Raw genomic sequence first — 24,292 nt, 5'->3', positions numbered from 1 at the left:
ATATCGGGTACTGTGAGGCGGAGGTGTGACCCAGATGCCCTTGCTGACTTTAACCAGGTGTCCTGCTTGGCCTTTTAACATGACTATCTGTGGCACGACCCCTGCTGCGCCGGGCCCCGTACCCTGCCATTTCCTCCCAAACACTGCCAGCACTGTATCATTTCCCTGTCACCAAATGACTGGCTAGCTGCTGTGTCGTGCTAATGAGAGGAAGAGAGGGCAGATGAAGAGAAACTACAGGAAGACTGCTTCTTCATTTCCCCCCGTGCAATACAATACACAGAATCAATCCTCCATCCTCCACTTGTCTGTCTGCAGCCACTTTGGCTGCAGGGAGAAATTAAGAGCAACACAGCAGTTATTAGCGTTGGAGAAAATCTCATTTGAGAAGAGTGCTGATTTCTATCCAGAAAAAAAAATCGGTGTGAGTCAGTGGCTGTAATTTGGACATCATAATGTCACTTGTTTATCTTAGTAGATAATATTGCACCTGTTCTGTTTTTTCCTGATCCTATTAATATCACAAAGTCCCTCACTGTTCCTCTGAGAGTCAAAAAAGCTTATTTTCAATAATAAATGAAGCCTATTATTTGTTCAGTAGTTATATTGCCTTATCATAGCTGCACAAGATTCCCTCTGAACATCTTTTCTTTGTGTTGATTAAAACTATTTTTACTGTGTCGCATGAGCTCAACCTTGACTCCGGAGCTCCTGCAGTATTTTTTATGTTTCTCTGACATACAGCAGTCTTCACAGCATATGAATCATTGTATGCATCAACCCCTCAGTGTATCTACATAATCACACTTTAATCTGGACATCTTGGTTTTCAATTAACCGCAATTATATCAGTTTGAAAAGACAACATTTTAGATAAGATGAGCGTGTTCATTTAGGATCATTCGAAGTTAAAAGGTTTTATTTGGTTCGTATCAAGTTAATCAGATGCTAACAGAGAGTGCAGACAGATAAAGGATGGGTAATCTAATGTGTTGCTTTCTCATAGAAAGCTATCAGTGTCTTTGAATAGGTTTCTCCAACAGGCCCAGGGTGAATGAATTACACTAGTCTGTTAGTATTCTGCCTCTGCCATACAAAAGGTCAATGTCAAATGCACCTCATTTAAAAGTCAATAGCGACCATGCACATCATCTCCTGGGAATTCTGTCCGGGAACCCTCCAGACGGCATTGTGTATCATTCAGTTAGTAGAGGGCAGCCGGAGAGCTTTTTTAATCTTGACCTTCCAATAAAATATGCTCCCAATCCAGAATTACATGGTCTAAAATGGAGACATAAGCTCCCAACAAATCATGGCCAGACTGAGCCATCTCAAGGGAGACGTTCAACAGTGTCGGACACAGACACAACAGGTTCAGCACCGGATAAACATCCTCCACTTCTTTATTTCCATTATCTTTAAATCTAAAACATACATTAATACACTACACTGTCAGTATATGAACCAAACTGGTCAACAATAGTTATACAAGATTAAAAAAGTACAATTGTGTCTGTTGTATTATTAATTATGAGAAAACATGTTAAAAAAACAAAAAGAAAAAGAAAATAATGAGAGATGAGAAAAAAATAAAAATAATCTGTCGTAAGAAAATAATACAGTTCCTCTAAAAACTTAGAATTTTTCTACCATGAAATAATAGATTTTAAATTATTTTGCTCCTGTGTGAAATACGTAATACTTTTTGGTACAACCAATTATTTAATGATACTATTTTATGGAGAAAATGTTTTCTTGTTTTCCCTCTAATGTCCATGGGCTGCTGGGCATCAGGTTTTCAGTTTGATGTTTGGCTCGTAGCAAAGTTTTTGATTATAATATAATCATAACAAATACGTGTACAACTGTCCATATTTACGACATTGGTGTTGCACTCTGAAACTGGAGGACGCTAAATCACAAACAAGTCAGATTTCTACGAAATGTTGCATTAACGCTGTTTACAGAATACTGTCAGTAGATGTTCTAAAAATGCATTTCATACAGACAGCAGCACTGCCACTCCAGCTACAATCCACTTGGCAGGAGGCTGTTTGGTTCGGAGGTGGAGGGTCCACACATATGTGGACCCGCGCTGCTTAGTGCGGTATACCGGACACTCATAGGTGTTCTTGAGCTCCAGCTCTTCTGCAGGCACAGCTTTAACGTACAGCACCGGCATGGCTGGGGTCAGATCCCTCAAAACCGCCTCAGAGATGATTCCAGACTGAGTGTCCCAGCGTGCTCCTGAGAGGACACAAACATGCTGTACTGTGGGTTTGATACTTGCTGAGATGCTCACTTTACCAAGACATGCTGTCAAAAAGGTATGTAATTTAATTAAGTGTAGCAGGATTAGTGTTAGAGAGATTGATTAATTCTGACCTTCCATGAAGAGTCCATGAATATAGGCCCCTTCCCGTGGTGGGTGTCCAAAATCATCTTTTGTCTTCTTTGTTATGTCTACAGTCAGAGTCATCTTGTCCAGGGGCCATTGATTCTTGCGAGCAATGCTCTGCAGCACAGCTGGAAAAAAGTCTGCATGTTAACATTTCTGGTGCACATCGGCCGAATCATCTCTTGGTTTTGAAATTATGACCTCACCAGTGAGGAAAGACTGTGGATTGAAGAGCCCAGAGAGCCAAACAACTGCAGGAAGAACCAAGTCTTGAGTCCAGCTGTCCAGCTCTCGACAGCTACACATTAGATCACTAAACCTATGCACAAAAAAATCATTAGTATGTAATAGGCATTTTTTCTAAATGTATCAACAGAATCGACAGAATTTTCGCTACAATGAACAATACACTGTCTCACTGTGAAACATAACAAAAGGCATAATAGAAAGGAGATAATGCTGAGGAAAAACTATAGTTTTATTTAGGAGTAGTTACCACTGTGCCAGTGTTTTAGTGGAGGGATAAGCCAGCCTGGCCCAGGAGTCTGGAACAGAGTCAGTGAACAGGGCTGACTGCAGAGTCTCAATACTGGAGGAAATGGTGAGTTCTCCCTGTGGACAAGGAAATCCTCATTAATGCTCAAGGATGTTACTGTTGAGAAGCCTTTTTTTTTATTATTATTTAGTATATGTCACAGCAGACTCTACCTTCAGTCCAAGTTCCAGCTCATTGAGGGACTTCCTTATTTCTGCTAGCAGAAGATTCATGCGCTCACACTCCTGGAAACACACTGAAATGTAGGGGCTTCGCTTTGTTGTCTTTGAGATGATCTCTGCCATGTTATACTCCTCAGGAAGCATCTCAAGAATATCTTCAATGACAGACTTGACCTGATGGATACATGGTTAGGTTATTTATGTAGCTAGGCTATTGTATTATCAGCTTCTTCACAATAATGATTCTTTCCGCCTCCACACCTTCTCCTCTGTGCTCTGAGCTGCCCCCTCTCCTCCGAAGCAGTCCTGTGGCTGCAGCTCCAGCAGTGTTCTTAAAAGGTTGTCTGAGGTGACGGTGAGGCACTCGAGCTCAGCATTAGAATGTAGACCGTACAGAGTGGGATTCTCAGCTGGAAGATGTTCGTCGATATAGCTGTGGTAACCACTGTAGTCCGTGAATGGAGGGGCCAGGAACCCAGGGCACAGAGAGAGCTCCCCTTCAAACTATGAATTGATAATGTGAGGATACAAAGATGAAAACACAGATAATACAGCACACTGATTAACATACAGCAAAACCTAAAGCACCCCCATTAATCAGTGGCTGTTAGCTTGGTAGTGAAGGTGAACTGGCAGACGGCTAATCAAATCTAAAGAGCAAAGTACCAAATAATCACCTAATAATGCTTGTAGTGGAGTGTGGAGCAGCTGGCGGCCAAATGTGGCACGATGCACAGAGAAGTAACATGACCAAACGAAGGGTTGAAAAATCAGTAATGGCAGACCTTAAGTGGAATATTGCAGTTTAAGTTTACATCCCAAGAGGGCACCCTTTACCTTAACAACAACACCAAGAAATTCAAAAACAGCTTTGTAGAATTAAACTATTTGGCACAGTAAAATTTCATGTAACCAGAATTTGAGTGAATATTCAACTTAATAAGGAATGATATTTAAAATCTTAGCAATTATACAATTAAAGGTGACTAGTTTGATAGTTTAGTTGAAACAACCAAACATAAAAAGAAGAATACATTCGTCTTACGTGGCTACACGAACACAGACTTACCATTTTTGGATGCATGAACTCTTGCAGATAGGTCTTACACAGTCTTCTATCCCAGTCATCGGTGATGTGTCCTCCATACATGATCTCCCCAAAAAGATAACACAAGTCCTCCCAAGGCACCTGCATGGACTGGAATAAACATAGTCTTTAGGCTGATATAACATTCAAACATAAGGAAAAAAATCTATTTAAATCATTATGAGCATCTTAAACTATTAAGACTAATATTTAATCTCACAAATAGTTTTCAGCACATTTAAAGTGTTTAAATATGTTCTGCTTCATTCCATTCCTCCCTTGGTACTTCAAGCTGTAAGTATATGATCTCTTCCCAAATGAGCTCTTGTAATAATGATAAGGGTATGGAAATGTAATAAAATTATGTTTCTTTACACACACTGATCTAATGTATGACAGAAAAGTCTTTTCCTCAGCGGGAGATTATGATCCGTGAGGGTGAAGGAGGAAGAAAAGAACCTGTGATTCATAACAAATTACAAAAGCTGGAGGTTCACAATCATTTGTACCTGTATTGTTTTGCAAATTGCTTCCTTCATCAGCTCTAATTGCAGTGATCACTTATGTAGCGTTGTGAACTGTCACATTGGCTGCATGTAATTACATTTAGGAATACGCTTCATTGCCCTCCTAATGAATTCTCTGTATACGCACATACAGGTTACTGTTTGGTTAACATAATGAAGGACATTCGTTTTTGGAGGGCAGAATACCTAGGAGACATAATTGGTTGTGACCAGAGTAATAGGAGTTCTAAGAGAAATGCATTAGGAGTTGTGAGGGGTGCAGCACCCCAAGAATGGATTTTTTGTCTTCATGAAATAAAGCTAAATTATAGGTTGCGTGTTCATAGTTATAAGAGAAGAAATGTGGAAAAAAAGAGACGGGAATGAACATTTTTCACAAATAGCAGTCGAACAAAAGATTTCAATAAGTAAATGGATACAGTGTACTATAATTCCACATCCCTGGAAACAGCATTATCATTAAGGAAGTAGTAGTAAAAAAAAAAAACATATCAAAAGTTTTAGCAATATTAACAAAACATGAATAAAATATAAATTAAAAAATTGTTGAATCATATTTAAAAATAGTGGTTAAAATACTTTAATGTTGGCCTCTAAGTAGTTGTACAAGACACTGGCAGAGATGGTGAGGTCTCCGGTGCTAAAGGGGTAGTTATGGTTCCACCCTTGCGGACCAAATTTACGGCGCTCTGTAACACATGTGTGGAAGAAGCAGAGGGAGAAGAACATGGAGTTGAACTCCTGTTCTCTGGAACACGTATCCAGAGTGTCCTGAAAAGAGAAAGAGAGAGAGTGTGTAATAAATACAGATTACAGTGAATGCTAATGAATAAATAATGCAGAAATTATAACACACTTGACTGAAGTTGTTGAGGGCTGCATGTAGACTGGCATTCATGCCAGTGGGGGGCTCATTGGTGATTTTGATGGCATTCTCCAGTATGCCTCTTGGGATAACATGCTGCTCAGGGCATGGTGCTGGTTCCCCAGTGATGAACACCCTGTAGTTTGGGTGACTGTCCACCGCTGCTGTCTCCAGAAGAGAGTCTAAAGAGGGCAGCCAGCGAGCCACCAAGTGTACATTCTACACAAAGATTACAAAAAGATTAGGCAGATTATATTATAGGTTGATGAAATATAGTTGTATGTATATGTTTACATGTGAAAGATTCATTACAAAAATATTCTAAATTAGTAGGAAAAACGTTCAGTGACTCTCTTGGCTGCAGGCTTTTGCTCTCTAAAGGAGGCACTTATAGAGCTGATCTAGCCAATTATGGTTCTTATTGAACCAAATTGAGTTTATTTCTCTTGCGCATTGGGTGAGATAATATCATTAGGTGCATTACAGGCTGGCTTGGAGAGCAGCCTGAAGTCAACAATAGCCGAGTCACTGAATAGAAATGTTTCCTACCTGCAGAATGACCCAGTGTCCCATCTTAGAGGCGTTCTTCACAACTCGTTCAGCTACTTCCTCCTGCCCCTGCCCCAGGGATACGTTGTGCAACGTGCCCTGATCAATGGAAAATCCCAGCTTTAGTCCTGCACAAAGAGAGTAGTTAGAATATTTATCCCAACAAAGTGACACAGGCTGTGCGAATAAAAAGCAACATGCGCAGTACCTAGCTTCTCCACATCTTTGAGTGGATCCACTCCAGGTGAGAGGATGAAGAACACAGGGCTCGATGGGCCACTATCCTCATACAACTTGTCAAATTCCAGCCTTGCAACCTCCACATATTTTGTTCCCATGCTTTCCTCCACAAAGTTCCTGCCAGGAAACATTGTCAAAAAGTTTAGTGACATACAGCACTTACAAATATGACTGTGCATTGGTAATTTTCTTACCTTAGTGTATAGGTCATCCTATCAGGGCGAAGTGCTCTAAGGATAATAAGCTTCTGGAGGGAGCTTTTATTCTTCCAGTCTTGGGGAAGTCTCTCCTTTTCAGGACAACTGGATTCAACAATCTTCCTCCAGCGCTTTGGTGAGCTCTCTACATCTCTGTCCAGTCCACTGAAGTCCTCCATAGTAGAAATTGTCTAGATCCAAATAACATATATTGTAAGACTTTTCTAAGCAGTGGAAAATGGCACGTAGTAATGACCTGCTTGCAAACAAATGTAACTTTTCAACATGATATATCGCATATCAACAGCCTAGACTGTACCTTAATGGCTCCCCAGGCATGTGCAGAGAGGAAGGACACAGGGCTAACTCTGCTAGCTTCCACAGGGAAATGTAGTAGGAAATCAAACTCCTGAGCATCAATCAGGCCTTGCTTGAGCAGAATCTAAGGGGAAGAACCAAGAGCAGTTTGTAATGAGCTATGCTGCATTGATCTCTTTTCAATCATTTCACAATAATTGAGAACTGCAAGAAAACTTTGACAAAGGGGTCAGGCAAATTCATACAGGCTGAATCAGTTCCACTGAATGTGAAATAGCCACATGAAGGACAGCCTTCAGAGCAGCACAATTTTTAAGATGAAAACAGTTGGCGCAATGACAGATAATTGCATTATGCCATCAGAACCAACCCCCTTGTCAGAACCAACTGTCTGAACAGCAGCCACAGGGGAAGGTGTGAGAGGTAATCAATAGCAGCGTATGGTCCTGCTGACTGCTTTTAATTGAAGTTAATGTGGGGGCAGAAAAGTACTTTGATTGATGAGGATGACAGGAGGCCCCACCTTTGAGGCGGCCCTGAGTTCCTCACCTGGAAGGCAGTGTGTGACAAGAAGGTTAACTTGTCTCTCTCAAACAGGCCCTGGCTGGTGTACAGGAATACAGAATAGGTGATGGCCTCAGTGAGGGTGTGCACTCGGGTCCTCACATCCTCATCCCATTCTGCGCGCTCCATTGCTTTGTTAAATACTGAGTTAAAGGTCTGGAATACAACCAAAAGGGGACAGTGCTCTGATGAGGAATACATGCATATGGTCAGGACCACTGTACTGACAGCTTAAACACAAAAGACACAGACGTTTTGGTATGGAAGTACACATTTAAGCTGATTTGTACACTCAGGGCTGTGCCTAAAATTTTAATCACCAAGGTGAACAGCAATTATAAACAGCACTGATTTGAAATACAACATAATAACAAGCCAAAGTGGAGTATGACTATTGTTTGAAATGCTGCAAAAATTATGCGAGTCCTCTGAGAGCGCTTCAGGGGTAAAGGTTTCACCTTGAGAGAAAACTGGTACATGAGGTTAATCTTGCTGAGGTCATTGATGATGAAGAAGAGGAGTGACGCTCTTTCAGCTGCTGGGCGGTATAGTTCTCGGGCCTCGTTGATCTTTGTCTCATTCTCTCTGGCCTCCACCACCTGTGTGTTCCAATTGCATAAAATGAGCTATTAGGCTCTCAGTCATGCTCCAAAACCCTCTCATTACACATATTCCTGACTACATGTCATTTGCAGCTAATGTAATAAAATGAGGCGCTTGCGGTGTGACATTCAAAAACACTTGCGTGACAAAAAAAAACACATGTGCCCCAGTACAGTGGGACAACTGAGAGGACCCTGTTGGTGTAATAACCTCACCTTGCAGTGAATGTGAGCAGCTGTGGTCTTTGTATTTTCAAGTTGCTCCACCAGAGAAATATCACCCAGAAAATTACCATGGGCTGCAGAGAGGCGATTCAACAGGTCGTCCTCCAACCTTTTAAGTTCAATCTTGAAGTGGTTCTGCTGTGTGGTCAGCTCCATCTAGGGAAACATGTACCAGACAATTAAGGTTTTTCTTTTTGGTATTATGGGGTGATGTCTTGCAAGGAAAAATCACAAATAAAGAAGCTTTAATTTAGCTTTAACAGTCTGTCTTCATAAAATGCTCAAGCATTCACCTTTAAGGCTTCCAGGTCGGGCCTCTCACAGGACACTACTTGTCCCAGCAGCTGTTCCTCCAGGCCCACAGGAGTCACTGTGAAGTTGATGAGGGTGGTCTGGGCTTGGAGCTCAGGAGCAAAATGGGGATTGGCCAACTTGGTGTGAATAATGAGTTGAAAGTTACTGTTGTATTCACACTCCTTGCCCCCAATTTGAATGTACCTGGATAACAGGAGAATGCAATTTTAAGAAATCAGCTGTAATAACGATTTTGTTATATAAGGTCACTGATGATGAAGGAAAACAACAAAAATATTGCTATGAAGCAGCCACAGTAAGTGAAGTTTACTTTAAAACATGTGGCTGCTGTAGATGGCACTTGACTGAAACTTTAGTGTCAAGCTATTTGACAAAGCAATTTAAAGCACTTTATGGTCTTCAAAATAAGTGACTGTTGCAAAGCCAGCATGAACGAGAAGTCCTAAAAGTACTATAGATGAAAACATAACAGCGACTGAGCTTGCATGTTTACAGATTCATCTCCATGACTGATGGAAGATGGAATTTGAGTTTGGATTGTTTCAATTCCAAAGGTCAACTTGACTGTCATCAGTAAAAAACAAATTACAAATCACCACTTCGCTGAAAACACAAGTGTAACTATTTCTGCAAGAACAAAGAATCTAATTGCAAAAATGTTGGTGAGTTAAACCCACTCTAGTTGGTTTTGTCTTTCCATCAAGTTACAATAACATTAACTTTTTTTAATACCTGTATTCAACAAAGAATGCAATGGAAGAGAGAGGGGATGACAGAAAGGGCCGTGGCTTAGAATCAAACTCAGGACACTGCGATAGCGACACAGCCTTGGTACATGGGACACACGCTATACCGAGCTTCCGGTGCACCTCAATATTAACTTTCTAAGTAATAAAGTATATAAAGTTAAACATTAATGATGACTAGATGACGACATGATTACAAATATCACCAGTGCTTTCCTTTAAAGGGCAGTGCACGTATTACAAAATATTTAGATAATAAAAATGCCCATCGACCTCTCACTTTCATGCTTTGCAACTTCACTCTGGCTCCATATGTCACTATATGTCGTAGACAAATATTCTTGGAAAAATATGAAAGATTATCATCAAAGCAGCCAATATTTATCTGTTCCTGCATTTCAATTAAATTAGCACTGGCTTGATGAACCTGGTGGCTTTTCATTTTTCTCTAATTACCCCTTGGATGTCAGGCAAGGCCCCAATTTTACGGCACAGGTTCCTCATGGCCTGGGTCTGGTTCAACTCTATATCTTCACAAGCCAGAATTAATGTACTATTGATAGAACCATTACTCCACCAAATTAAAGTCCTTGCTGATGGATTGGCTTGTAGTCTTCCGTCAGCCATGAAAGGAATAATTAGTATTCATTACTTCACACTCTACAACATTCCAATTATTAATGAACTTCAGCTGTGGATCCCCACCAGATCCATCATGGCTGCCCCAGCAGGTTGTATTAATCATCGACAGAAACAAGTGTGTGGGTCATCTACAGGGGATAAACTTATAATCAGATTTACTATGATGAATTGTTACGTCTGGACAGACAGGACTTCAAAAGAAGTTCAATGAACATGCACCGAGATGTTCAATATTCATGGTCATACATAGATCAGAGCGAGAAAGATGTAAACATTTTTGAGGAGGAAGTCAAAGCAGAATGTCAATATGTGGTTTTTTCTATTTATTCTGCTGTTGGTTGTCCTGGTTAGGAGATCTGCTGGATTTTGCCTGTTGAGGGTAATTGGTAACTGAACAAAGGTAATTACAGAGCAGCTATTTTGGTGGCACTGTTATATTTGTGAAGTGGATTGCAGAGGGGAGCAGAAGTCATGTTTGAAAGTCAGACTGATTTACCAAAATACAGCGTGTTTCATGTGCCAAGCTTTGGATGGCATGTATAACTTGTTCATAATTAAAAGACAGGAGAATACCCATATATGACCTCACAACTTGACAACTGAAACGTTATGATTTAAGATAATCCAGATGGAGCAAGTCATCTTAATAAATGTAAAGCTGATTCAGTAATGTTATTTTCAAATGAATAAATGCAGACAAATGCCAGAAAATCACCCATCAGCGTTATGAAATTAGTAAAGCTGAATTGAATTTGCCATAATGATGGAGGACCACTGAATTTAGTGCATTACATGCCATATTTTTGTCAGTGACAGGGGTCCTTATACATAACCATGACTGCCCTCAATTCAGCTTTTACACTGAGGCTCAGCTGTTCAATATTCATCACACCTAAAGAATATGAACACACAAATATACATCTATCACCCATCTTGAGGGGCCAATCAATATGTTGCCCTCAGAGATTCAGAACACGCGCCGCAAATTCATTTATAATCCGAAGAGCAGGCAATAATAATGCATTCAGTCATGTCTTACTGGTGTTTCAATGCTCAGTGAGATTCAACCATCTGGCAAATCTGCCCCTATTGTCTAACAACATAGACATATTGGGACGAGTTGTGGGCATATCGACTTGTGTAGCAACAGGGATACAAAAACCATCCATTGATTTAAAATGTTTTTGGTGTGCGACAGCTCTGGGCTAAATAGTTTTACAAAGCAAAAAGTTACTATTTGTGAGCTGGTTTGATGCTTCATATATTCACTTTTTATCATCCTTGATCTTCTCCAACAATGTAAATGTAATGTTGCAGTTTTAGTACTAACCTTCCTCTCTTGATAGTGTTTCTGCCCAGTAGATGCTCCAGGACTGGGTCTACTTTTTCTGGCAGATTTTCTATCAGAACTGTTTCACCACAGGCAAGAGCTTGTTCAATCACATCCAGATACCTGCATTAAAAAAAGAGCAACTGGATGAAAAAAAAGACATAAAAAATGTATTTTGACACACATTTTTATGGTATTTTAGCACTCCCTGACATATTAAAACAGGACACCGTGATTGCAAACAGACGATACATAGACCCCCTCACCCTCCATGTCCCAGCTGCACCACCCTCAGCTCTGAACCTAGCCGGTTTCGGATCCACTTGATGCCCTGCTGCTGTGGGTCAATGATGAGTGGCCAACGCTCACTGGTGGTCAGGATGGCAGCGTTCTCAGTGGACATCCTATCATTTGGCAGGCCCTGGTTTTGCCAGGCAGCCACAGTGGCATCATCTGTAAGCATGAGGATTGGATCCAGGCCGTCTGTCAGGGGTACAGAGACCTGGAACAGAAACAGAGAAATGATGTCACTTTAGTTAGAGTGCTGTTAGCTCCAGTTCATGGATGAATGTTTGTTATTTACTCTCTAAACTGCAGTCTAAACAACACGAAGTCTATTGCGAAACTTGCCTTACCTTCTGAGACTGTAGAAAAGGGATCCATGAGTTGTTAAGGAGCTCCACACGATACTGACGGGTAAAGTAACCCATGTAGGAGACGAATGCTGAAGTGATGAGGACATCACCACACAGGGTTTTTTGTTGCTTATGATACTGAACAATTGCCTGGGACCAGCGCTCCTTCTCTGACTGAAAGACACAAACACCAGGCTTTAATATCATATCAGAAATACAACGGAGACACACAAAAAGATGATTTACAAGAAAAATGCTTCTAGCCTGTCAGTTTAGCTCTACAGTGCAGGGAAATGTTCCCACTCTATTTATTGCATAAACTAAGAAGATGTAAGCAGTAAAGCATGCAAGTGCAATTCTCTTCAAATAGCTTTGGAAGTTTGGCTGTAGATTCACTCAGCATCAATTTAGCATTAATTTAAACCTTCAATACTATGACTGTGACAGCACTACAACAATAAATCATGCATGGCATTTTCTTACAAGGGGCTGTGGATCTAGAATATGTCACATAATAAATTCTCAGACAGTTAAAAATCACTATAATTTTACTCTAATGTATTATGGATTGCCTGTAATATCACTCAGTCTGCGGTGAGACATTGTTAATTTCCAACAGCTGTTGAGGCTTTGAGGTAAGTTAATGATTAAATATAGACGGCCTGATTTATTAGTCTAAACACTATTGCTTCCAGGTCAATGCCATAAAGACAAAACATTTATCTTGATATGCTTAAAAGCCAAGCTGTTCCATGCAAACCACATTTATTTTCTGAAATAAGAAAGTCGAACTTATGAAATGGCCACTGAAATGGCCATCTTTTATTTCATATTAGCATCCATAAAGATAATAGATACTGTAGCCTGAAAAAAGGCATGCATAGGAACGCAAACAGTTGAATATAATATTCAACAAATTATACAAATATGCAACATTTATATATGCAATATATTCATATTCCACAAGTTCCTCTTGATACTTTTTCCATTTGTTAAAACATTCTGGAGAATGAATAATGATTGCATTATTATTGCACAGAAATGTGCGCACTGTGTATACAGTATTTACAGTAAATACACACATATTCTGAGCACATACAACCTGTCTACTGCACTGACTCAGAGGAGTGTTAGTGTAGTGTTTTTGTCATCTCTCTTCCTTTCTGCATTTGGAAAGCGTTCAACCAGCCAGTTGCCCAGTTCAGCCATGCGTTTTCTGCGGTTCAGCCCTCTCTACCTGTCTCACAAGTCCCCAGTATGCTGCTGGGCCAGGCTGTAAAAGCTCCCTCTGCTTGGTCTACTCACACAACTGTCAGGCTATCTTGCCAGGACATAACAACTTCTAGTCCAGATTACTGAAGCAATTCGACTACCAGCGCCTCTCCATGCATGCCTCCGGCAAATTGACAGTTTACTTTATGCCAGGTCGGTCCCCAATGACACCACCAAACTCCTCTATCTCTCCTTGTTTACCTCTAAGCCCTTGACTAGTCGGTTGGCAAGCTCTATGGTCTGGTTGGTACGCGTCACCTCCTCCTGACAACTGATTTTCTCAGCTGTAGCCCTTTCAAACTGAGCTGTTAGGCTCTGAAGGCTGGCATCAAGATCCTAAAGAGACAAACCAAAGGAAACCATTCAAATCTTTAGAAATATAGCTTTTAGACCTAATTAAGTATAATAATAACATTGCACTCACCATCAGTTTCTTTTGAACGGCTAACATTTTGGCTGTTGCGGTTTCTAATTCTGCATTAGCTTGTGATAATGCATGCCTCTTTGGAATTACCTCACAATAAATCTGTGAATAAGGGAAGTGTACATTAAAAAAAGTACACACTGAAGAAAAAACCTCCTTGCAGAAAATGCAACAACATGTACTGACAATTTTTACTACAACTTATCTGAAGGCAATGCCTGACCTCGTAGTATCTGACAATGTTAATAGTCCAGGCACAGAGACCAGCAGCAGCTGTAGATTTAGTTCGAACCAGATCAGGGTGGAACTCTGGGTTTCTCAGATACTCTTGTTTCACTACAGTCAAACAGGACTCAGGGATGTGTTCCTTGTCATATGATACCAGGGCCTGCAGGAAATCATCCACCTGACAGACATGAACACAAAAACAGGGGATACATTATTGTACTGGCTTATATCAGTCAAAATCAGATGCTGTTACAAAGAATTTCCTTATTAATAAAATCTGAAAATAAGACACGTATACTGTAGAACAAATCAGAAATTAGAAACAGCTTAACACAACTTTATTGCTATGTTTGTAATGGAGACTACAATTTCTTTCTCCATTAAACTACAAATGAAATAATATAAATGAAGTAAACGTAAAATTTATGAATGGAACTGGCGTTATTACAGTTTAATAAGTTTAATACTGGCAGACTGTAGATCGCCATACTGAGAAACACCAACTACATTTGAGATAGATATCAATGTAAAATATAAATAATATTTAGAAATATATTTTCCCCATTAAATGGCACTTTCCTGTTTCATCTGTTGCTTAAGTGACAATAAGCTTTTAACCTTTTGTGACAATCAGCTTTTTAAAGATGCTTTTCTTTAAATGATGCATATAAGAGGCATGTAGATATTACAGCTAATCAATATATTTTTAAAAAAGCTACTACGATTAAACGTTGCTCAAATTCTGAGACATAAAGAGCTGATCCCAATTTCATAACAAATTCTACTGTTGTTTAAAAAATAAATACATCCCTTTACAGCCATGCTTGCATTAAGGGGTTGAGCATCAGATTGACACACTTGCTCCCCACTGAGTAAGCATATTCATAGAGCTATCCAGCTGTAATGTGAGCATTGGAGAGATGCTGGGTAGGACCAGGGTCAAGGCCCACACACAAATTAGATTGGCATTAATCAGGCAGATGTGATTGACATGATGACAGCTTAACCTTGCCCATGAAGGCCCGCGCCGCCTTCCAGCTCCGATCCTTAGGCACTCGACCGCGGGGAGCTAGCAGAACCATCACAGCTGCCGTTACATTGATCACTGCAGCTGGAGGGTTTGGAAAGGCCTTCAGCTCAGTAAGATTCACCTAAAAACAATTAGAAAAATTACATATAATCTGTAGGATGACAGATTTGATGGAATTTCGTCTATGTTGGTAAAATAAAGCACCTTGTTGAGGGTGTGTAGTGCTGCTGTGGCAGCTGTCAGTGATGGTTCTGCCTTAGCTAGATCATTTTCACATTCTTTCTGTTTGATTGAGACTTCTGCCTGGATGACAGCAACCTGTACAAAGCAAACATAATGAACTAAATCACAAAAAAATGCATGCAGGGAATGTGTGATGTGGTAGGATATCTCACCTTTTGTGCCTCGACATCTGCAGCCTCTCTCTTGCTGCTAACTTTCTCAGTCTGCAGTCCAATCTTTGTAATTAGAGCCTCAATATTCTGTTTTTTAAGAGTCAGCTCAGCTTCTTGGGATGCTAATTTAGCTTTTAGATCCTCCACCTAAAACAGAGAAAAAAAATATTACACATACATTCAAAATACTTAATGTCAGGGAACAAACCCACACAGTTTAAATCAAACACCAGTACTATTGCTAATTTCCCTTCCTCAACCTTGTACCTCAATCCCTAACATTAGCCCTGCTACAGTATACTGTATAATAAAGACATTTACTTGAGTGGCAGTGGTTTGGAGTTTTTGAAGGCCGCTGTCAAGCCGGTTCATCTTGTGGTGGAGCTCAGCCCGACTCTTCTCCAGAAGGTTCCTGTACAGGGTGATTTGCTGGAGAAAGCTCTTGGGGGTGGTGTAATTGTACCTCTTCTCATTGCGCTGGTATTTTTCACTTGCCTGGTTGACACTGGTGTGAACGTAGGCCATGAAAAGACTGATGGATTCCTGGACGGCAGGCTGTAAAAATAAGCAGACAAGGGGGAGAGGGGAGAACAGGGCGAGCTGGATTGAGTAGAGTTTAACATCCCCAACCTGATGGGGACTGAAATATTATCTTCATAAATTTTGAATTCATCTACAAGTTTTGCCATCTTACTTGGCTGGCCCTGACTTACTCAATCTGAAATTTAGGTGCAGCTAGCAGGAATGATTAGGCTTTGAAACCTCTGTGAAAATAATGCGTTTAAAGCACTGACGTGCAGCTTGTAAAACATGCACACTGTTTACATTATCTCTGATGTCCTCCAACTTTCTAAACACTGTCTACAGCGGCTGTTGTACTACCCAACTAGGTATTCATCATATGGTGCTCAATGACACAGAGCCTCTATTAATCTTACAGTTAGCGATCAATTAAAGCAAAAACAAATGAGCAGAGAATACAAGGATCAAACCTAACCATAACTCACAAAAAGCCATTGTTAATGATCATGGAGCCAGTAGGAAAAAAAAAATCATTATTAATTAAGATCTGACATAATGCTTTTTGACAAAGCATGCTATGTTCAGTTGAGACGCAAAAGAAGTTCTCATTGATTGGCCTTGTGTAACAACTATTAGTGGATCGTGCATTTCTAACTTTAAATAAATGATCATTTCATTTCTTGTTTCCCAAACAATCATTAATGACTTTAAATATGAAATAATATGTCAAATATTGTTCTTTTGCAACTTTTTATTAATGCACATAGACTTAAACCAACACACTATCGCACACAAGTCCTTTCTGCATCCACAAAGTGTATTACACACATCCTCTTCTGTGTACCTTTCTATCACTATAACTTTACAGCTACAAGGACTGAGCTTTTTAATGAATTTTCATTATTGATTAATCTGACATAAATGTATTTTCTCAATATATTAGGAAATATTTTCTTAAATCGATTTGTCAATAAAAAAGAAGAAGTTACAATTCCCTACAGTCTAAGGTAGTGTTTTCATATTTGGTCTGAACAAACAGTCCAAAACCCAAATATATGTTATGTATGGTATTTCTGCATAAAAATATGTCAATGTTTTCTCAATCAATTAATTGACTAATCATTGTAGTTCCAACTACTACCCTCATGCTTGAATACTGGAGTGCTACCGGTGCTGCTACAACCATTCATCACTTCCCACCTCTAATAATATTAGTGCTTAAGTTGCCTCTGCTACTTTTATTTAAATTCAAATGCTCTAATTTTTATGCACTACAGCTATTAGGACAGATTTTTTCACAGCACATGAACATGAACATGAACATGAACACAGACACACACACACACACACACACACACACACACACACACACACACACAAACAGTGGCAAGTAATAGTCTGGCACATGCTCACATATGCGATGACACTTCCTGGTTGTGACAGCTGTGCCTCCTCAGAGGGTCGTTATGTGCTTAATCACTCTTCTCTCATTAACATAAATGATTCTGGGTTGTGATCGTTCCACTGCTATGATGGAAAACAATGATATGCCTGCACTCACTGTGAGTCTCCAGGCATGTGTTCAGCAATTTGTCAGTACCTCAGCAGAGAACTAATGATGAGGGATCTATGGAGACGTTAATCCAGCTGCACGGTAGTAATTAGAAGGTGTTCATTAAAGTCTAACTCAGCCTGGAAAAAGGGGTACATGGCAAACCTAGGGAAGACACTGTACTGTATGTTACATTCGTAGATGCATCTCTGAATGCAGAGACTGTGCATTGTAAAGTGTGTTGAAAAGCTGGTCACCACAAAATAATAATTTAATTTAAAATTTGACGACAAAGATGAGAGAGATGGTAAGATAAAGTACTTGGTTTCAAATGCCTGACCTCAATGCCTTCAATCTCTTGGATGAACCTGTAGCTGACCGACTGCAGAGCTTCTGAGGTCCAAGGATGGAACCAGTCAATAGTTGTGCATTGGATGAGAGCTGGAAATCGTCGGGCCCTAACACGAAGGGCAGTGCCCACGGGAGAGAAACACAGTACCACCTGCAAAGAAGCGAACAGACAGACAAAGAGTCAGCCAAGTACACGTACTGTATACAAACAGATCCGTACAAATCCCCATACTTAAACATAACAAGATATGCAGCCAAGTGCACATAGGAAACTCAGTACAGGTCATGGATATCACAGATGCATCCAAAAGGGAAACTATAACTGGCAGCCTTCTGTGCCCCCACTTTCATTAACTTGGCATGTGGACAGACAGCCACATTCCCAGTTGGTTGGAGCAGACGGTGACGCTACCAGAGGCCCTGGCGCAAAGACTAGCTGGATGGCATACATGTATACTGAGACAAGAATTTCCTTCCTTTTAACCCCCCTAGTTTGTCTGGCTTCGTTAATTCAGCTTGTCAAACATATTTAATAACATTACACAGCAGCTGTGCTTTCAGTGTCGTAGCTCAAACATGAGCATTTATAAGATTTTCTCATTAATTTCATGTTGTGAATGTTGACTATAAGTGCACATTCAAGTGCTATTAAAAATCAGCCAGTACAACATTGATCTGGTTTGTGTTTTCAGAGCAGCCAACAGGCTAGCTGAGGCCACAGCTGTGATGGTGATGGTTCTCCAAAAAAATACATATAAAAAAAATTAACTGAACTACATTACGTTAAGTCCATCAGTCTTTGTCTCAGGCTCGTTGAGTAACATTATTATAATGGTGAAACTGAACTTTTAGTGTCCAAACACTTTTAGTGTTTAGTGAACTTTTAGTGTTTCTTCTTTTGTCCGTGACAAAAGAAGAAAGAATGAGATGTTGACAGAAAGCAGCTCACTTAGATATCATCATATAGCGATGACAGATAATTGAACACATTATCAAGATGAAAAAAATGAGAGAGCAATTAAATATCAGTAATTTTCATTCTTCAGACTGATAAAGCTAGAAGCGCTGGTGAATAATGATGTCTTTAGAAGATAAATTTTGAAAGACTAGACCGTGAGCTGTCGTCGAACGCGGTCTGTAAAGATTCTCCAGCAGTTCTCCCTGCTGTCCAGCAGTCCAAGAGCTCGGACCTCAGCTCTCACACCCGTCACAATTTCTTCAATTTCCTCCTCACTGAAGAGCTCAGGAATTTCTCCTGGAAGAAAACGTACAGTCAAAGTCTCAGAGTGACAAGCTCCTCATAAAAGTTTCAAATTTCAGAATGATTTCAAAAACTGAATAAACACAGCATGATTATTGTGGAGTTTGGTTCTGACCTGTTGCCAGTAAGTCATTAATAATGACCAGAAACTGCTCGTCAGGTATCTGTGCATCAGTCAGGAGCAGAGCCACACGTTGATTCTTCACTCCAGTCTTCAGGAACAAACCTGCCAGATCCATCTAAATAAAACCACACATGCCATGAATGGACATCTACTGTATAATGGTCTGACTAATATTGGAGTCCATTAAAGAATTTCAAATTGTCCAACAGTAATCAATGGGGCAGCACAAGTCCCATGACAACGCTTTGATTTTGTAAGGGGCTATTAAATGATTAAATTGACAAACTTTCTTCATAAATGAGATATTAAAACATTTCCCAGTGGCTTTAAATGGTATCTGACAAGTATTTCCTGCGTCAGTGGGGGGAAAAAAATGGATTACATCAATATCCTGCATGTAGCCAGAAAAATTGATCTAAAGATTTTTTACAGAAATCTGTATTTAAGTGAATTGTGAAAATTCAAGCATTGTAACTATGAGCAGGTCACTTAAAGGTTATATATTTTCATAAGTGCATGTTTTATGAGATTATACCGTAACCTGTTAATGATATTAGTATTTACCTTGAGGTCCTGGATGCTATAACCCTTACTCAGAGTGATTTGAAAGACTTCCACAGAGGATATGTAGGCTGCCAGACGAGTCAGGCTCTGCTTCCCACTGCCCCCGACACCAACCAGTAAGCCATGACTCCTTGGAGACTCCAGGATACGACTGATGCGACAGCTGGTAACAACACAATCTTTGTTATGCCATGAAGCATCTCTATCTAACCAAATGTTGTAAATATATACAGACTGTTTGTAAATGTCTTCATGTGAAGTCTCCACATTAAAGGCATGGATGCTTTTAACATATCTCGATAACCCATATCATATTAACTTCACTTCCTGTGTTAAACTGTAATCTTAATAAAATTGCATGTTGTGTTTATCAACTATTTCTTTAGTTGTGTTTAATGTCTTGCAATGCAAAATTATTTTTAAGTTTACTCTGATCATTATAATCATTATACTATAACATTATGGGGACCAGCTATACTTACACATGTTGCATTGCATCTTCAAACAGCACTAGATTCATGGCTGCATTGAGCTCATTGTAGCTCTCCAGGGCATCTGTGAGGATGGACCTGATTGTAGACCAGTCTGTAACAGGAGTGTAGGAGGCTTCATCGCCTATTTGGGCGAAGTGGCAATATAGGAGGGGCTGCTTTGTCACCTTTTTGTCCTCCAGTCCCTGGATAAGGACAAGCATAATAAATCATTTAAATCTTTCGGTCAATGTTGTTATCTGAAGGTGAAGAACAGCAATTTATACTGTTTACACTGTTTGTCAGAACCTCAAAGCATTCATGCACAGTCTCCATCTGGAGCTTCCGGAAGAGTTGCACATCCATGACATCTACCAGTCTGTCTGAGTACACTCTGCAGGACTCATGGAGCCACAGCAGTGCCAGGTCAGCGCTCTCTTTCACACTCTCAGGTCCAGCGAAAAGGATGCCCTGAATAACACAGCAAATCATATGAATATTTCTGTTTTAAGTCTAAAGTCTAATTGCACTAATTGCTGGCTATTTGGACTACCTGAAAGATGTTTGACAAGTCTCGTAGATTAAACGTGTAATGAAATTTGATGGCTGTGGGCAGAAAGCCGTGAACCATCTTGTGATGAAGAGTTATGGCAGCTTGGACCACAGCTGCAGTGCTCCTCTGAACCAGTGGACTGAAGAGCTGCTGCTTCAGATGGCCACCCAGGATCTGACTGTAGATGGACATCTGTGCCTCAGATGAAGGAAAGTTCACTGCAAACACTGAGAAATGTCTCTGCAGAGAGCAAAGTCACAAACAAATTTCAGAGAATATACAGCAGTGAATGATTAAGGATGACTTCAGTGTAACCCCAAAAGCTTCAAATACATCCATAGCAGGCATTTTGGATTAAAACTAATTTATCTGGAAATATGTATTTAATTTTGTTGTAGTTGAAGTTTGTTGTAGTTGCTACATCATTAAAATACATCCTCACTAGACTGCAACTTGAGTATAAAATATTGTGTTGAAATCTGTTACATGTTTTATGTATGCTCCAAATCACACAGGAGATTTAGGATCAGTTTTCCTTGTGGAACTGTAATTGCTGAAAATTCTTCATCAACATGCAATCCTTTTCTCTGCAAACAACTATGTGAAATGAGTTTCTGAGATATTTCTGCAGATGAAGATTTGCTGTAAGAACACACTGTCACAAGATACTTGACAGCATATTGGATGGATAAACGGTGCCTCTGTCAAAGGGAGCTTCAAATGTGTATTAATTCAGACATATTTTAATCCTGTGGTTCCCAATCTTTGTTTTCAGATGTAACCCCGCCATCAAATCGAGTACCCCCTAAAAGAACGCTGCTATTTATTTTCAACCATTTATCCATTCATTTGTTTCTTTTATTACGACATCTGGAAATTAGATTAAGGGCAACTGGAAAACATACCTGTAGTCTGGGGTTGATATTGAAGCTCCCAGCAGTTGGATTCATACAGGCAACATACTGAGTATTGTGAATTTCTTTTAGGGTCAGTTTCTGTCTGTCATACCTACAGGGAGCAAGAAATAAAAGAAGGCCTGGTTTAAAAATGAAAATACCTTGTGGTCTAGCAAACTGTTTTATACTATAGCATGAGACACACAACTGATAAAATTGGTATTAATTCTCACCAGTGCTGATAATCAAGATGCTGACGTATAAGTGTGTGAGGTTGCACTGTTCCGTAACTGTCGACAGCTGGCATGTTCATATCATCTATAAAGTAGACCATCCTTCTGTTGCCTACAGGGGAGTAGCTCCTTCCTGCTCTTTTCTCTAATGGTTGCTCCAGAATCACTGCAGGAGAAGGCAAGAGGATTTTTTTTCCAAGTGACATTTAATCATTTTAACACATACAAGACAAACAACAACAGTTTTTTAAGAGCTAGACTGATATTACTCTAATCGAATGAACTTTGGAAATTTGTGAGGTTGTCATATGGTTATGGTAATGATTGCCTGAGTGTGAAGTTTTCTCCCCCTTCACCCCATTCTAAATCTGAACATTACCAGCAGATGGTGCTACAGTTTACTTGATGTGCTGTCCGTACTACAGAACAATCAAAAAAAGCCCACTCACCCTGAAGCATGAGGGAGGTAGTGTAGTAGTTGAAAGGTACTTTGGCAGTCATGAAACTTTCTGGCAGACAGTCTAACTTGTTCCTGACAAGTGCAGTCTTTCCCACTCCAGCGTTCCCCACAAGCATCAGTGGCTGTCTCCTCTCCAGCAACAAGTCCATGAAGTACCGAAGACGCACAGTTTCTGCTGTGTGTACCAGAACAGCCTGCAATCATAGAAACAGCAGGAAGACAGAGAACAGAAACATACATAGTTATTATGGCTTTCTTTGAGTGTGATTTATTGACAGACATGTGTTCAGTGAATTGTATGTGATTTATAATTTCTTGTATTTCCCCAGTACACCACAACTATTCTGTCATAATAGCATCATTTGCTCAGAACAAAACCCTACTAATTACGGCTCAGCAAGAGCCTTTGGAGCATTCACAGCTGTACGCAGGAGCATAAAGAAAGACAATAGAGCGTGGGTGATAGCTCAAGCCTTGTTGTTCATGCCTTCACCCCCACACAGTCTGGTATGGGGTGTAGTAGATGGTAATCAGACACAGTGGAAAGCCTATCATCCATTCTAGCACCCCTGCCATAACCTCATGATGTGACTTTACCCTCTCTTATTATGTTCACTGAGGCACACATACATTTTTAATATGACTGTATTGTTCATTTTTGGTTATTTTTCTTGAAGAAGGTTGATTCTTGTGATTATGCATGTTATAATAATGTATGTATATTATTTGTCCAACCACTTTTGAAAAGTCTGTGTTTCTGGAGTTACATGAACGGTTCCTCTGTTCCATATTTATAGTAGCATATATGTTCTTACCTGTAACGGTGTGCATGTTTCCATCTCAAACAGAGGCACAGTATCACCCCAGGGCAGGAACCGTCTGGTTTGAGGGTCAAGGTAGTAGTCAAACACAGTCCCCTGTGCTGGTAGCTTCACTGTCTTCATTTCTTTGGTCCACCACTGACTGAACTCTACCTGGTAATCATAGAGCTGGGAAAATCATGGAAGATATAATATCATGCATTAATTCATATCATTTCAATAGACAACCCCACCATTAGTCCAAATGATTGACAGTTATGCTGCATCTTATTCTTGGTCACTTGACACTCTTGACGTGTCTTTCAACAACAGGCACCATGTCGCTCCTCAGCCTATATTTATACTTTTATGAGAGAAGAACAAAGACAAAGCGAGTAGTGAGTGGAATGATAACTAAGTGGACAATTACCAGGAGTACTGAAAAAGTATCCAATAACGTTGTCCAACAGTTCTTGGTGTTCCCAGCAAAACTAAGTTTATATTGGATTACAATTGTTGTTGTAGTTTCATCCACTTGAATTAAACTAAAGTCATACCTGATCTCGACACAGAGCCCCACCAAAAGCCCAGATGCAGGCAAAGGTGAAGTAGGTCTCATAGAGCTCCCGTGGAGAGTCAGATGGAATATTTTCTGGTGTTAGAAGGCAGTCGAGCAAAGTGCAGAGTGTCTGAACGAGAAGAGAATTATTTTATTGTGATTTATTTGTGACTGTGTAGACATAGAAAAGGAGAAAATAAATTTACTGTTGTGTTTGTGTGTTGTGTACCTGGACCATTGAGTTTTCTGGGATAGGAGTGATGGTCTTGAATGTGTTTCTCATCTGTTCTAGACAACGAGGAACATATTTTTCAAACAGAATGGTGAGGTGGGCCCTTTCTGTCTGCCGTTTTCGTTGGTCAATCCAGCTGGCGACATACCTGAACAACAATCAGAATCAATATCGCTGTGCTGATCTGATCAGGTTCAGAATCTGCATCTTTTCAGTACAATACATCTACACAAATGTATATCGAGAACAATGTCATGAAGGCAGACTAAAGAGTTTTACAAAACACAACAACACTACACATAATATAAAAGATAATAGAAAAAACAGCATTGCACTCAAAACCTCAAAAATACTTTGATAATATGTGAATAAATCTCCCTCTTGCTCTTTCTACCTGCCCTCTCTACCT

The 24,292-nt window shown here is 40.0% G+C and overlaps 1 protein-coding gene across 5 annotated transcripts in view; it reads right to left on the bottom strand.

The window, feature by feature from the left end:
* Positions 1–1,368: 1,368 nt before the first annotated feature.
* The window catches only part of si:dkey-233k19.3 (dynein heavy chain 11, axonemal), a 37,377-nt gene continuing 14,453 nt past the window's right edge, over positions 1,369–24,292 (bottom strand). For 2 of the 5 annotated variants that reach the window (XM_027287377.1, XM_027287378.1), the window contains exons 43-82: positions 23,881–24,031; positions 23,650–23,781; positions 23,108–23,281; positions 22,282–22,486; positions 21,833–21,998; positions 21,609–21,711; positions 20,704–20,943; positions 20,460–20,621; positions 20,163–20,356; positions 19,681–19,843; positions 19,108–19,231; positions 18,844–18,986; positions 17,721–17,882; positions 15,628–15,861; positions 15,307–15,453; positions 15,116–15,229; positions 14,889–15,032; positions 13,877–14,059; positions 13,654–13,755; positions 13,431–13,565; positions 11,958–12,131; positions 11,589–11,824; positions 11,323–11,445; positions 8,583–8,787; positions 8,281–8,445; positions 7,921–8,061; positions 7,448–7,618; positions 6,900–7,022; positions 6,578–6,771; positions 6,352–6,500; positions 6,144–6,271; positions 5,586–5,813; positions 5,309–5,500; positions 4,185–4,313; positions 3,377–3,619; positions 3,107–3,289; positions 2,895–3,010; positions 2,605–2,717; positions 2,386–2,526; positions 1,369–2,247 (exon numbers count right to left, since the gene is read on the bottom strand). In XM_027287377.1, coding sequence (XP_027143178.1) covers positions 2,000–2,247; positions 2,386–2,526; positions 2,605–2,717; positions 2,895–3,010; positions 3,107–3,289; positions 3,377–3,619; positions 4,185–4,313; positions 5,309–5,500; positions 5,586–5,813; positions 6,144–6,271; positions 6,352–6,500; positions 6,578–6,771; positions 6,900–7,022; positions 7,448–7,618; positions 7,921–8,061; positions 8,281–8,445; positions 8,583–8,787; positions 11,323–11,445; positions 11,589–11,824; positions 11,958–12,131; positions 13,431–13,565; positions 13,654–13,755; positions 13,877–14,059; positions 14,889–15,032; positions 15,116–15,229; positions 15,307–15,453; positions 15,628–15,861; positions 17,721–17,882; positions 18,844–18,986; positions 19,108–19,231; positions 19,681–19,843; positions 20,163–20,356; positions 20,460–20,621; positions 20,704–20,943; positions 21,609–21,711; positions 21,833–21,998; positions 22,282–22,486; positions 23,108–23,281; positions 23,650–23,781; positions 23,881–24,031 — 6,580 coding nt within the window. In that variant the 3' untranslated portion in view covers positions 1,369–1,999. Of the gene's footprint in view, positions 2,248–2,385; positions 2,527–2,604; positions 2,718–2,894; positions 3,011–3,106; positions 3,290–3,376; positions 3,620–4,184; positions 4,314–5,308; positions 5,501–5,585; positions 5,814–6,143; positions 6,272–6,351; positions 6,501–6,577; positions 6,772–6,899; positions 7,023–7,447; positions 7,619–7,920; positions 8,062–8,280; positions 8,446–8,582; positions 8,788–11,322; positions 11,446–11,588; positions 11,825–11,957; positions 12,132–13,430; positions 13,566–13,653; positions 13,756–13,876; positions 14,060–14,888; positions 15,033–15,115; positions 15,230–15,306; positions 15,454–15,627; positions 15,862–17,720; positions 17,883–18,843; positions 18,987–19,107; positions 19,232–19,680; positions 19,844–20,162; positions 20,357–20,459; positions 20,622–20,703; positions 20,944–21,608; positions 21,712–21,832; positions 21,999–22,281; positions 22,487–23,107; positions 23,282–23,346; positions 23,457–23,649; positions 23,782–23,880; positions 24,032–24,292 lie in introns of those variants that run through there. The other 3 variants (XM_027287379.1, XM_019255104.2, XM_027287380.1) reach the window with 3 other exon arrangements.

The sequence above is a fragment of the Larimichthys crocea genome, chromosome XIII, assembly GCF_000972845.2.
Source record: "Larimichthys crocea isolate SSNF chromosome XIII, L_crocea_2.0, whole genome shotgun sequence".
Lineage (NCBI taxonomy): Eukaryota > Metazoa > Chordata > Actinopteri > Sciaenidae > Larimichthys > Larimichthys crocea.
The sequence above is the reverse complement of the archived record's forward strand: the minus strand, read 5'-3'. Positions and strand labels throughout refer to the sequence as shown.